The sequence below is a fragment of the Tupaia chinensis genome, unplaced genomic scaffold (genome assembly GCF_000334495.1).
Source record: "Tupaia chinensis unplaced genomic scaffold, TupChi_1.0 Scaffold000063_1, whole genome shotgun sequence".
Taxonomy (NCBI): Eukaryota; Metazoa; Chordata; class Mammalia; order Scandentia; family Tupaiidae; genus Tupaia; species Tupaia belangeri.
Window position 1 is genome coordinate 8,413,428 of NW_006159521.1, and position 13,214 is coordinate 8,426,641.

The 13,214-nt window shown below is 39.5% G+C and overlaps 1 protein-coding gene and 1 pseudogene across 3 annotated transcripts in view; both read right to left on the reverse strand.

The window, feature by feature from the left end:
* Positions 1 to 4,332, reverse strand: part of AQP9 (aquaporin 9) — a 53,652-nt gene extending 49,320 nt beyond the window's left edge. Inside the window, exons 1-2 of one of the 3 annotated variants that reach the window (XM_006141780.3) lie at positions 4,252 to 4,332; positions 3,941 to 4,061 (exon numbers count right to left, since the gene is read on the reverse strand). In XM_006141780.3, the coding sequence (XP_006141842.1) occupies positions 3,941 to 3,985 (45 nt within the window). In that variant the 5' untranslated portion in view covers positions 3,986 to 4,061; positions 4,252 to 4,332. Of the gene's footprint in view, positions 1 to 34; positions 393 to 1,033; positions 1,209 to 3,940; positions 4,062 to 4,251 lie in introns of those variants that run through there. The other 2 variants (XM_027765992.1, XM_027765994.1) reach the window with 2 other exon arrangements.
* LOC102470640 (28S ribosomal protein S33, mitochondrial pseudogene) lies at positions 4,052 to 12,278 on the reverse strand (annotated as a pseudogene).
* Between the last annotated feature and the right edge of the window lie 936 nt (positions 12,279 to 13,214).

The window sequence follows — 13,214 nt, forward strand, 5'->3', positions numbered from 1 at the left end:
GTCCTTTCTGGGGCTGCATCTGGGGGCTTCTCCAAGGACCACTCTTGCCACGAATACCTTCTTGTTCTGGTCTCCACCTTCACGTGAACATGGAACTTTTGACAACTGCTCTCCGATTTCTGGAGGTGTCTGGTGAGATTCTCTGGCTGTACAAGTGCGGTACCAATTAGAGGCTGTGACTTAATCCTCTTCTGGTGAAACTGTCATCCCCTGCTTGCTATTTGCTTGAATTAGCGAGTTAAAACCTGAAATCCCCAAAATGATCCTTTTTTGCCTGATAAATTAATCATTACCTTTATTCTCAAGGTAGTTTCTCTCTCTCTTTCTTTTTTCCCAAGAGATGAGAAAAGAGATGTTGTGCTGGTTGTATTGCCAAACCACAGTGATGGGCCCTGGTCCAGAAGAGATTTACATGTTACACAATTGTAGGCTTCTGATTTTTTTTTTTTTTTTTTTTTTACCCTATTCTGAAGTGGGTGGCTAGGGTGTAGTTTGGAATTGTCAAATCAGGTACAGATACATACAGTATAGTCATTCTTTGCTAAAGGAGGTAAATTAAACTATGAAGAAAATATAGATTCATTTTCTGACAAGATTAATTACTCGTGTTTTCTTCATTATCATTTTAGTGATTTCATGACACCACCTTGAGGTTTGTAAGAACCACTGTGACTATTCTAGAGATGGAGAAATAAACATGCAGAGACACTATCGCAAGCTTTGCACTGCAAATCCGTAGAGCAGAAGAGGTTGTCTTCTTGGTTACTAAAGCTAGACTTCATCTACTAAGGGTAGTTTGGGATCCAAGAATCAGAAAGAGAGTAGAAGCAACTTTTTGAGTTTCTTTTGAAGAAGGATTTCAATTTAAGAAACCAACTTATTCCCATTCGTTTCCCATGAAATATTTAGGCAAAATACAAAATAGAAAATAAATAATAGCAGCTTGAAATTCTAAACTGCTGATGACTGAGCCAGAAAGAGATCATTCTGAATATATGTCATGCCAATCAAACAAGAAAGGGGGTATACATACCTAACCAAGTTTCCTAGGCTATACCATTTAGATGTGATGAATTAACTTTCTTACAGGTAACAAACTTTGTTTAGGACTAGCTTCTCATCCTGCCAAATATTCAAGCCTTGTTTTTCAAAACTGGTTTGTCTGAAGAAATAGAATCCGGCAGTAGTTTCTGAATACCAAGGCAGTCCCATGAAATTAGTACCCACACTGCGTACTTACTCCCAACCCTCCCACAGAGAAGCCAGCTCTGTTTCAGGCCCTCCCCTACCATTACAGGAGGCTGTCAGTCATTTTCAGCTGAGGAGGCAGTCAGGAAGGGAGGGAGAAGAGGATGTGGCAAAAACAGCTGGTGAGAATCCAAGGGCAAGAGGAGACATTTAATCTGTAGGTAACATCTAGAATTTAGACCTAAAGAAGTTATAACTTGCCTGAGGCCACACCATTGCAGAACAAGGAACAAAATAAAACAAAAACCTATCATTAAACATAACTCACACTCCCAAGCCAGTCACCAAACAAAATATTCAAAAGCCTCTAAGAAGATAAGCAGTAAACAACATTCCTCCCTTTATCCACCTGGGAGGGGGGGTCTTCTTAGAAATGACCTCACTCCAACATTGTAATCGGAAGTGTGGGGTTGCTTAATTTCTTCCATTCATTCATGTAGAAACACCTTACGCACTGTATGGACATGTGTCAGGCATAGCATTAAGCAGTAGGAATTCAAAAGTGAGAAAAGCACTTCTCTACTGTTGAGGAATAGTCTTTGTGGAATAGACTAAGTGACAAAGACCTGCGAATGAATGCACCATACAGTAAAATAGAGGTATAAGCCAGAAACAGAATGAGAATATCAGCTAGCACCATGCTCTGGGTTTAATTCTTGGTTAGTTATAATGAATATCATTGTCTAGAAGAGTTCTCTATGACCACACTATTCCCAAGTCCCAGTGGATGGACCAGAGAAACAGGACCTTATTACTGTGACTACAACTAATAACACACAGGGTGTTCTCTAGTCTCTTTATTCACTCATCTAGCAAATATTTATAGCATACTCATTATGTGTCAAGCACTGAGCTTAGTAAAAACACACAAAGGCCTCTCACAGAGCCTAGAGTCTAGAGAAGGAGACACACATAAGAGAAGCAATCACCCATGCACTAATATAAAATCACAGCTGAGATGTATACTGTAAGGATGAGGGCCATGTTTCTATGTGCAAATATAACAAAGGGATTAACCTTCTCAGAGACATTTCTGATAGCTTCTCCAAGGAAATCATGTCAGTTGAGACCAGAAAGGAACATAGGAGTTAACTACATGAAGTGGGGAAGGAAGTGCAAGTACAAATGCCTTGGGTGGGGGTGGAGATGCAGGTCAGCTTGGTGCATATCAAACAATTAAAACAAAACAAAAAAACACGGTGGAGGGACCCCAGTGAGAGTGAAGGAGCATGGTGTGCAAAATGAGTCTCTGCTATAGATAAGGGTCAGAGTATACTGAGCCTTGCAAGTAGTGCTTAGGACTAAAAGCATAAGTCATCGGCAGGACTTAAAATTGGAAGGACTTGGTGGATTAAATGTGGAAGATGAGGCAAAAGGACTCTTCCAGGTTGGCTCCTGAGTGCCTAACTTTCTGAGGAAGGTGATGCTCAACCCTAGAAGAGGAAACCCTGGATGAGGACCAGGAATGCATTAATTCCGCTTATGCAAAAATGAGTCTCAAGAGCTCCCTGCTGCCTCTAAGAGATGTAAAGAAGAAAGGATATGGGTTCACATATGGAAGAAATGTCTGTGGGCTCATAGAGGTGATCAATGAATCCAAAGAATGGATTCCTTGGGGAAAAAGTCTGAAAAAAGCAGAGGCTGAGCTTGAGATACTGAATGCTTCATGCTCAGAAAGGGAAGGATATCTTCTTTCTTTCTTTCATTCTACCTTCAGTTGACAGTCATCTTATTCACCACTGGCACCATAAATTACTCATCATTAAACATAATTCACACTCCCAAGCCTGTCACCAAACAAAATTTTCAAAAACATCTAAGAAGATATGCAGTAAACAACATCCCTCCCTTTATCCACCTGCGAGAGAGGTCTTTGTAGAAATGCCCTCTCTCCACCATTGTAATTGGAAGTGTGAGGATGCTTAATTTCTTCCATTCATTCATGTAGAAAAACCTTACACACTGCATGGGGCATGTGTCAGGCATAGCATTAAGCAGTAGGAATTTAGAAGTGAGAAAAGCACTTCTCTACTGTTGAGGAATAGTCTTTGTGGAATAGACTAAGTGACAAAGACCTGCGAATGAATGCACCATACAGTAAAATAGAAGTATAAGCCAGAAATAGAATAAAATATCAGCTAGCACAGTGTCCGAGAGGTCACTTATCCTGCTGTCAACAGTTCTAAAATTGGCATGCACCCTAGGATGCAGTGCCATGCTGAGTCTCCAGGGCCAGTCCATGTAGCTCCTACTGTTCTCCCTGTCTCTGTCCTTCCCTGCATTCTCTTCTCCCCACCGTTCTCTTCTCTGTATCTCTGGTTTTGCCATGAGTAAGCATTTCTGCCTATGCTCATGGGATCCTAGGATAGAAGTCTAGTGTTCAGAATGGTACCCACCTCACACTCAGACCAAACTTCCCTGTCCCCGTCCTACTTTGGTCAACTATACTTCCAATTAACTACAGAAACAGTGGCTGTTGTTGGGGTTGTATCACCACCTAAGACTGTTCCTCTTTGAAAATCTTTAACACCAAGACACATCTCACTGACTACAAGTTTCAGTCCTCACCTTTCACCCACTGTCCAACTTTCCCAAATCTACTTTACATTCTCCTCATAAATTCCAGTCCCTCAATAACTCCTTCTCCACCTGGTTCTTATCTCATGATTGCCTAAGCTAATGATACACTTACCAGCATCTCAGGTTCCACTGATTCGTTGACTTTCTCTACACCCATGTGGCCAAAGCCCAACTCTGGGTGTACTCAGCCCTGTATTTTCTCAGATGTGTTCTTCTTAGGCTGTTGAATGATACTAGAGAAAATCATAGAAATGTATTAATTGATTTGATTGTAAATAATTGTGCTACAGTACGGAAGTGGCCCCCCATATCCTTAACCTTTGATTTCAAATGCTCCAGATTTATTATACATTAGAAACGCCTTCCCTCAGAGACTCTGATTCCATAGATCTGGGATGTAGTCTGAGAACCTCGTGAGCATACCTGGTAAGTTGGATATCATGCCCTAGTTCTCTCTATGTAGCTGCAGCCATATACCTCTTCTATGCCCCTCCAGCTCTGAATCTCAACTCTCCTACTCAGCTGATTATTTTTTCTCCCAATCCATTGGGAAAACAAATAGGGTTCATTGGCTGTAACTCCTTTGTGCCCCTCCTCCTCACAAAGTTGCCCTAGTTTTATCGTATTGTCCTCTATTCCTTTCCTTCTTTCTAAAGCTGGCCCCCATGTTGCTGTTCTGTTCCAGCCCCTCTGGGACCTTGGCCAAGCAACGTTCTCAACCTCTCAGTCCCTTTCCCAAACTGGCTTTCTTCCCAGGGAAGAAAACAAGCTCCAGTCTTTCTTATGCTGAAAAACATCCCTTCAAAGTTGCTTCACTTCAAATTATCATTTCATCCATTTCCTCCACTTTCTTGTTTTTTCCCATTTGGGAGAAAAAAATAACTTTTTCCCCCAAGTATAACATCATACTAAATTAAAATACATCATTCAGAAGTATTTAGATGAAATGTTTCATAGTCACTACTCTCAGTGATAACTATGGTTAATAAAATTGAAATACATTCCTATAGTTTTTTTCAGTAGATTTCTTTAAATATTTCTCCTTTTTTTCAAATGAAATTATATTATATTTAATAAGTTTTTCCTGCTTAAAATGTTCTGTACATCTTTCTATGCCAGTGTACAATTCATCTTTTAACGACTATGGAATATTTTCTTGCGTATATGTGCCATCATTTAAACTTCTTTATAATTTCAAATAGGCTTCTAGCTTATATTATAGTGAACATTATTAGTTGCCTACTTGGTATCTACTAAGCCTTCTTTCTATCCAGAGTTTTCATTTGCATATCCACCTTCTTTTCTATGCAACTATAGGCTTTAGGTGAAAGACTGACCATTTTCAGGTCTAAGGGTAGACATTGATTAGTCTAGGTTGATCAGAATAAGTTTTCTTTCCCTTGAAATCATACCTGTTCCAGGATAATACAGTTTAATTTGGGTAATGAAATTTGGGAGGAAACTTGATGGGACTTTACAAAGAAGTTTTTCATTTCTGTGAAAGCTCCAAGAACTCAGTTCTGTCATCCACTAAACACCATCAAGAAAGCTTACAGTCCCAACTAGAGCCATCATGTAATCTTGAATGGAGAGGAGTAGGGGAATGACTAGCCTTCTTATAAAACTGATTCAGAGACTAGCAGGGCAGGAAGATAGGACATACCTGAGTAATTGATGACATTGCTCATTTCTTGGTCTATCAACCCTGAGACTCACTCCACCTATGGGTTTGTAGTTAGGAGACAAATAATATTTCATATTTTTAAAGTCTGTTTGAATGTGATTTCTGTTAATTTCACCATTAAAAATCCTAACTGGTTTGGTTATCTTAGCTTTTTGAAATAGGATAAAATATGAGCTATAAATAATCATCATTTCATTTCTTCCTCTTGCCAGAGAGTAGTGCTTGTGCTCACCAAAGAGATCGAGAGAGACAGAGAGAGACAGAGAAAGATGAATAAAATTCCCCCAATGGGGTACAATCATACTGCCATTCCATCTTCTCCATTTCTCCATTTTATTAGGAATTCTGGCGTGCTCACTCACACCACTGGCATGTTTTTCTTTTCCTTTTTTTTAGAGAGATTCTTGCTTTAGGGCACTTGTGTTCACTGGAGACAGAGAGAGAAAATGTGAGAAACCACCCCCCTCAGATAGATGGCCATGCCACACTCTCTTTTCTTCCATTCTCTTCTAAGGAATTTGGGCATGCATGCACATGCACTCAGCATGAGTTTCAAGCCACTGGGTTAGGACTCAAACTGTGGTCAGCCATGTGGGAGTCCAGTACCTTAACCACTATAGCACCTACTGAGCCCCCTCCCCCACTGGCATGTTTTTCAAGCCATCGAGTCCAGGATTTTAACTGCCATGTAGAATATGGCTTCCTTAACCACTAGGCCATGGACCAGCCCTCCTCTTTTCCATTTTAATTCTTCTATTTCTTTCTTTGTGGCTATTCTTAAAATTAAGTCAAAGTTTCTGCTTTTGAAGTTTGTATTTCTGGTCTCAATTTTAATTAAAATGGATTGGATATATTTAGAAATTAGAATAACTTATTTCAAGAAACCCTTTTCGTATGTGTGTCTTTCATGTGGACAATTGAAATGAATAATGATTGATCTCTCTCTAGTTTCAGATTCTTCTTCTGTTATCTAAACTTTAGACTACTGTCAGTAATTGTCCAAATTACATATCTTTTCTTCAACATGCTATAGATTAAAAAAAAAAAAAAAGAAAAAAATTCTAGGCATAGCATTCAAAATCCTCTGTTGTCAGCATAGGATGATTTTTCCAAACAAGACACAAATAAAGAAACAATGGAAGAAAATGTTGATATATTTGACTAGGTTAAATTTAAGAAATGTTTGTTTATCAAAAGATAGAATAAAGGAAGACACAGACATTTAGAAGAAGATATATAGATAAAAGTAATATCTAGTATCTCTAAAGAAAAAGTAAGCAACCCAATTGGAAAATGGTCAAAAGACCTAAAAAGGCACTTCAAAGAAAAACTTCAACTGGCCAATAAACATGAAAATATTCTCTGCTTCACTAGTGATAGAACAAATGCAAATTAAAGCCCAAGTGAGATTATATTTCATACTAACCAGATTCGCAAAAAGAAAAAATATGGTATCAACAGGTGGCAAGCATGTAGAACATCTGCAATCCCAATGCATTGCTACTGACTATAGACATTGGCATAATCCCTTCTGAAACCAAAGACAGTTTGGCATTATCTAAAAAATTTAAAGGTGTGTGTACCTAACAACCCAGAAATCTAATACCTAGAAATATACCTTGGGAAATATTGCTGCATACATATGCATACAGAAATATATAAAACAGTTTATGACAGCTCTATGTCTTTCTTTATTTATATTTTTTATTATTATTCATGCTATTTCTAGTAACAAAATGACTAAAAGCAATCCAAATGCTAACTAATTGTTAAATGATAAGTAAACTTAGTAAATTTATAATGGAATACCATAAAGCAGTAGAAATTAATGAATTACAGTTGCACATAATAAGGTACATGAATTTCAGAAATGTGAGGTTGAACCAAAAAAAAAAGAAGTTGCAAGAAAATGCACAAAGAATAATTTCTCTACATTAAGAAAAAACAAAATTGTTCAATATATTTTTAGGATCCAAGCATAGGAAGTAATACAAAGAAATCTAGAAAGATGATTAAAAAAAAAATTCAAGACAGTGGTCATTTGCAATGAGGATGTGAGAAGGAACCACATAGGAGACTGAGGTAATGGTCTTATTTTTCATAAACTAGAAGATGGGTTCAGGGACCAGCAGTTAGCATAATGGCTATGTCGCTGGACTCCCACGTAGTCGACCGTGGTTCGTGTCCCGGACCCGGTGGCTTAAAACTCACGCCGGGTGCATGCGCGTGCGTGCCCAAGATCCCGAGAGGAGAATGGAGGAGAAAGGATTGTGGCGTGGCCATCCCCCCTGGGGGGTGATTTCTCGCTTTCTGTCTCTGTGTCTCTCTCTGTCTGACTGATGAGGGCACACGCCCTATAGCAAAAACTTCTCCAAAAAAAAAAATAGTAAGTTTACATAAAATTTTTTTCTTCATGATATGAAATGTTTTGAAATGCCTAAAATGAAAATAAAACTTAGAAATAGTATTCAAAATGAATTATAATATTCATGTATTAAGGTGTGTCTAACTTAAAACATGTATTATGATATTCAAATTTTCCAGTGACCCTCTGACATGGATAGTCATTTTTGCTATTGTGGGGGAGGAACATTTTTATATGAAACAAAAGAAACACATTTTTAAGGCCAGCCAGTGATTAAGGTCACTGGATTCCACATGGCCAACTATGGGGTTTGAGTTCCAGATCTGGTAATCTGAGAAACATGCTGGACATATGTGCATGTGTGTCCAAAAGTTTGAGAGGAAGGAGAGAGAGAGAAGAGATTGTAGCATGAGTATTTTCATGGAGCGGAAAGGACTGCTTTCTTAGTTTCCACCTCTCTCTGTTTTTCTCCAGCAAGTGCACATGCCTTTTGGCAAAATTTTCAAAAACAAAAGGGCAGAAAACTTTTAAAAATTCAGCTTAAACAAAATTTACTAGTAATGAGCATAACAAATACTTCATCCTCGTTTCCCCCATGTACCCTGAGACTCATCCTTCTATGTTCCTCTGGTCAGGAGGTTCAAGGGCAAGGTAAGGGATGGTGTGTCTTAGAGATTGATGAGAAATGGGTAAGGTTTTGGAAAAGGATAAGAGATAGAGGGCAGAGCCACAGCAAGGGGGTCGTAGCAAATATTCTACTTCAGAAATATCTCCTTGTTTTGGGGTCAGCAGGTGGTTAAGGTGCTGGACTCCTGCATGGCTGACCATGGTTCAAGTCCTGGACTTGGCAGCTGAAAATCACACTGGGCACTTGTGCATGCACACGCAAAATCCCAGGAGGAAAAGAGAGAAGAAGGGATTGTGGCATGGCCATTCCCCCCTGGGGGGTAATTTCTCACTTTCTCTCTCCCTCTATCTCGCTGGCAGTGTACATGTCCTATGGCAAAAAATCTTTATAAGAAGAAAAGAAATATCTCTTTGTTTAAATGTATTTCATTTAGATGAACTAAGAAAACCTATAAATTTGTCTTTACCAAATACACAAATTATCTCATAATAAAATATCATATAATTTAATAAATATTTGTGGAGATCCAAGAATGAGAGAACACTGAATGCTAGACCTTTTTTTTTTTTTTTTTTTGAGAGGTTTTTGCTATAGGGCGCATGTGCTCACCAGAAAGACAGAGACAGAGAGACAGAAAGCAAGAAATCACCCCCCAGGGAAGATGGCCATGCCTCAATCCCTTCTCCTCCGTTCTCCTCTTGGGATCTTGGGCACGCACGCACATGCGACCAGTGTGAGTTTTAAGCCACCAGGTCCGGGACACGAACTGCGGTTGGCTACATGGGAGTCCAGCGACATAGCCATCACGCTAACTGCTGGTCCCTGAACGCTAGACTTTTCTCTTTTTTTTCCTTGAGAGATTTTTGCTACAGGGCTCATGCACTCGCCAGAAAGACAGAGAGAGACAGAAAGCGAGAAATCACCCCCCAGGAGGGATGGCCACGCTGCAATTCCTTCTCCTCCATTCTCCTCTCGGGATCTTGGGCACGCACGCACACGCGCCCGGCGTGAGATTTAAGCCACTGGGTTTGGGACTCAAACTGCGGTCGACTGCATGGGAGTTCAGCGACATAGCCCTTACACTAAGTGCTGCATCCCCTCTTTATCTTTTTTTTTTTTTTTTTTTAAGTAGCTCTTCACAGTTTATTAAGCATTTGCATAAATTATTTTATTTATATCTCAAGAAGCAGTTATAAAATAAAGGGAGCAGAAAAAATTGCAATTTCTTGTTACATGCTTGTCTCTCTTACCACACTATGAATGTCTAGAAAGTTGGAAACTGTTGACTGAACAAGAAAAGGTTGTTACAGAAGAATGCATAAAGAATTATTCCCTTGATTTAAGAACAAAAACTGAAAACTATTCAACATCTATTTTTATAAGTTCATGTATTTATTCCAGGAGTGAGAGTGAGCAAAACGGATAGAAAGGGACAGAGACACAGCACCCTCTACAGGGTCCTGATGCCACAATCCATTCTCCACTGCAGTGAGCCCCTTTTTATGGGCATGTGTGCCCTGTGTACTCGGGAAGGTATCTGGATGCAACTGCACCCTTTCCACGTAGGTTTGCCTCACACAGAATGTCTTGTTTCACCACAGCATCACGGTCTGGCCCCTGTTCAACATATTTTTAGGGTCCAAGCATAGGAAGAAATGCAAAGGAATGAAAAATAAAACAGCTCAAGATAGCGGTTACCCAGTGCCTCTTGTGTCCCTGGTGCATATTCTTTCAATAAGCACATATTGAATTGGGAAGTGAAGAGAAAACTCACGTTACAGTCAAGGAAATTGAAGCTTAAGAAAGGGCAGGTGTTTTCCTGATTCAGTGTTTTCCTATCCTTTGGACAGATACTCAGGAATGGAATTGCTAGATTGTATGGTAGTTCTATTTGTAGATATTCATGATAGGAAAATTCATTTAGTATGCTGTAATGATACACAGGGATTAAATGTATAAAGAAAGAAAGAAAGAAAACAGAAAGAGCAGGGACATAGTAAGAAAGTGAGGATTGAAATCTAAACCTTTGCTCTCCTAATTCAAACTTCACAGAGAAATCCATTTTGCCAAAATTGAAAGGAGATTTTAGTTCATGGATAGATATTTGTTTGATCTTTCCTAATTTCATTAGGATTATACTGTTTCATAGAACGACTACACAACTGATCACACTTCCTGTGAGTTATTTTCAGAATGGTAGAAAAACAAAAGCACGTGCCCTGCTGATGGTGCAGTAGCAGCTTTGCTGTGTAGAAGGTAGTTAGTAATGTAACCACAGGGTTAGCATTTTAGAAGCCTGAATTATTTACCAGGCTGAGGCGTGGGGTGAGGAGTCACATGTCCCACACATTAACATGGAGTAAAAAAAAAAAACCCAAAAGTAGAACTTTCATTCCCCTCTATGTCCGTGTACTCTCCTACCCTCTCACCCCCACTAACGAAGTTGCTAAACATGGTCCCCTGAGAAAGGGAACAACCCCCAGCCCCCAGATCTCTTGGCAGCTGGGGCAGGAATCCACTGCTTGCATTTCAAAGTCTGCCAGTGGAGAACCCCAAATGCCTACTGGTTGTTGTGTACTAACCAGCGTGCTCTCCATACAGTCCTGAGAGTATGGGGATTCCTTTTTTGTTCTAGCAAGTTAACTATCACTCTTATTTGGTTGTACCTCAATCATGTCTATGAAAGTGTTAGGTCAGAAGACTTTCCTTCCAGAAGCAACTCTACAAATTATAATTGTTTTGCTCCTTTAAGTACAGAGGACATAAAAATCAGTTTATATAGCTCTTTTCAAGGTAACCTACCTTAAAACTTGTGAATTTCTAGTTTATAGTTGTTGCAACACGATGGAGAGAAACAGCAATGCTCATGATCAGTTAGTTCACCTCAACTTTAGACCCAGAGGAGACATGGCATCCTTCTGCTATAAGGCATCCTGTGGTTCTCCATAGGCGTCTAGGACACTCCCTGGAGACGCTGGGGCACATGTGCAAGGTAAATCGCCCTCATCTCCCCAAACCGCCTTAGGTTATGTATCATTACAATTTTTAAAATCCATTTTAAGCTAGTAAAAAAATATATATATTACAATTACTTCTAAACATTTAACAACAAAATTATGTTTTGTTTTTACCAGTCATTTAATGAGGGTTCTCCTCCACTCCCCCAATATCCTGTCCCCACTCCAAACAAGTCATTAAACAATAATTAATGTATTAATTTCACTAGAGAGTTAGGTAAACCTCAGATAATAGATCCGAGGCCAAAGTAATTTTGCAGAAGTAGAACATGTTCAAGAAACCAGTTACAGTTTAACTGGATGAGACTTCAACACGTGGACGGCCGTGTTTCTCCAGACAGCCTTCATTTAGGAAGAGCCCGTTCCTCCAAACGTGAAGAACCGGAAGTGCACTTTCTTCTCAGTCACGGAGGAAATGCCCTCTCCCAATGGGCCGGTACTGTTTCCTTTGTGTTGCTCTTTTCCCTTCTTTCCGTGATTTCCCGTTTCCAGGAAGCTTCTTTAAACGCACTTGCTCATCCTCAATATCTTGATGCTCATCTCTGTGGAGGCTAAGAAAATGAAGTGTCCCCATGAGTGCAATTAGGTGTCGTGACTTCAATACCAGTCATAACTCTCCCTCCTCTTGGCCAAAGACTGTTTGCTGAACAGTTTCACCACTTTAATGGATTTGGAATCAGTAGACCTGGCGCCTTCCCCAAATAGCCAAACACTCAGATGACTCGTGCACAAAGCATATTCTGAAAGTGAAAACATTTCTTAAGCAGCAAAGTGCAAGAGTCCTTCTGGCTCCAACCTTCCTCACCCCAAAACAAAATTATGTTTTCAAATAGACCATTCTCCAGAAACTCACTGCAGATTCTGGCACTAGCAACAAAACCTTTGTTCTTGGTAGTGAGTTAAAGGCGTGTTTAATTTTGTTTCATTGATTTTTTTTTCAGAGAGATTTTTGCTATAAGGCATGAAAGAGACAGAAAGACAGAAAACGAGAAGTAACCACCAAGGGGGAATGGCCATCCCACAATCCCTTCTCCTCCATTCTCCTCTCAGGATTTTGGGCACGCACACACACGTACCCAGCGTGTTTCAAGTCAACAGGTCTGGGACTTGAATTGCAGTTGGCCATGTGGGAGTCCAGCGAAGTAGCCATTACGCCCTCTGCTGGTCTCGAAGGTATATTTTAAATGCTATGCTTCTCAATGGAGGATCATACTCAAAACACCAAACCTCTTTTGGCTTAATGTGAAGAATTATCGACTATGATCATGTCTACCCAGATAGCCTTTTTCTAATCTAATCTCTAAATAATTGATCAACTCTGCATAAAACGAAGTGGCTTTAACAGGCAAATTGATAAAAATAACCAATTTATTACTGATTGCATAATTCATAGAGAAAAATTTGAAGTCAATTCCATTTCAACTGGATACAGCCATGGCTAATGTGCACTTGCTAAAGAGATCCTTAGCTTTGTGATTTTCATGTCCCCTATGATCTGAGTTCATTGATCCTTTGGGTACAAAGATAAAGACCTTCCGTTTACTCAAACATTTGCTCAGAGAGAATTTAAGGGAAAGCATGTTGACTAAATGAAGCAAGATCACTTTTATTTTTGTTTGTCCCATGATATCAAAGGGTTTGACTGTTGAAATTTGGTATGCTACTAAAGGACACGAAAGAAAAATTGCACTC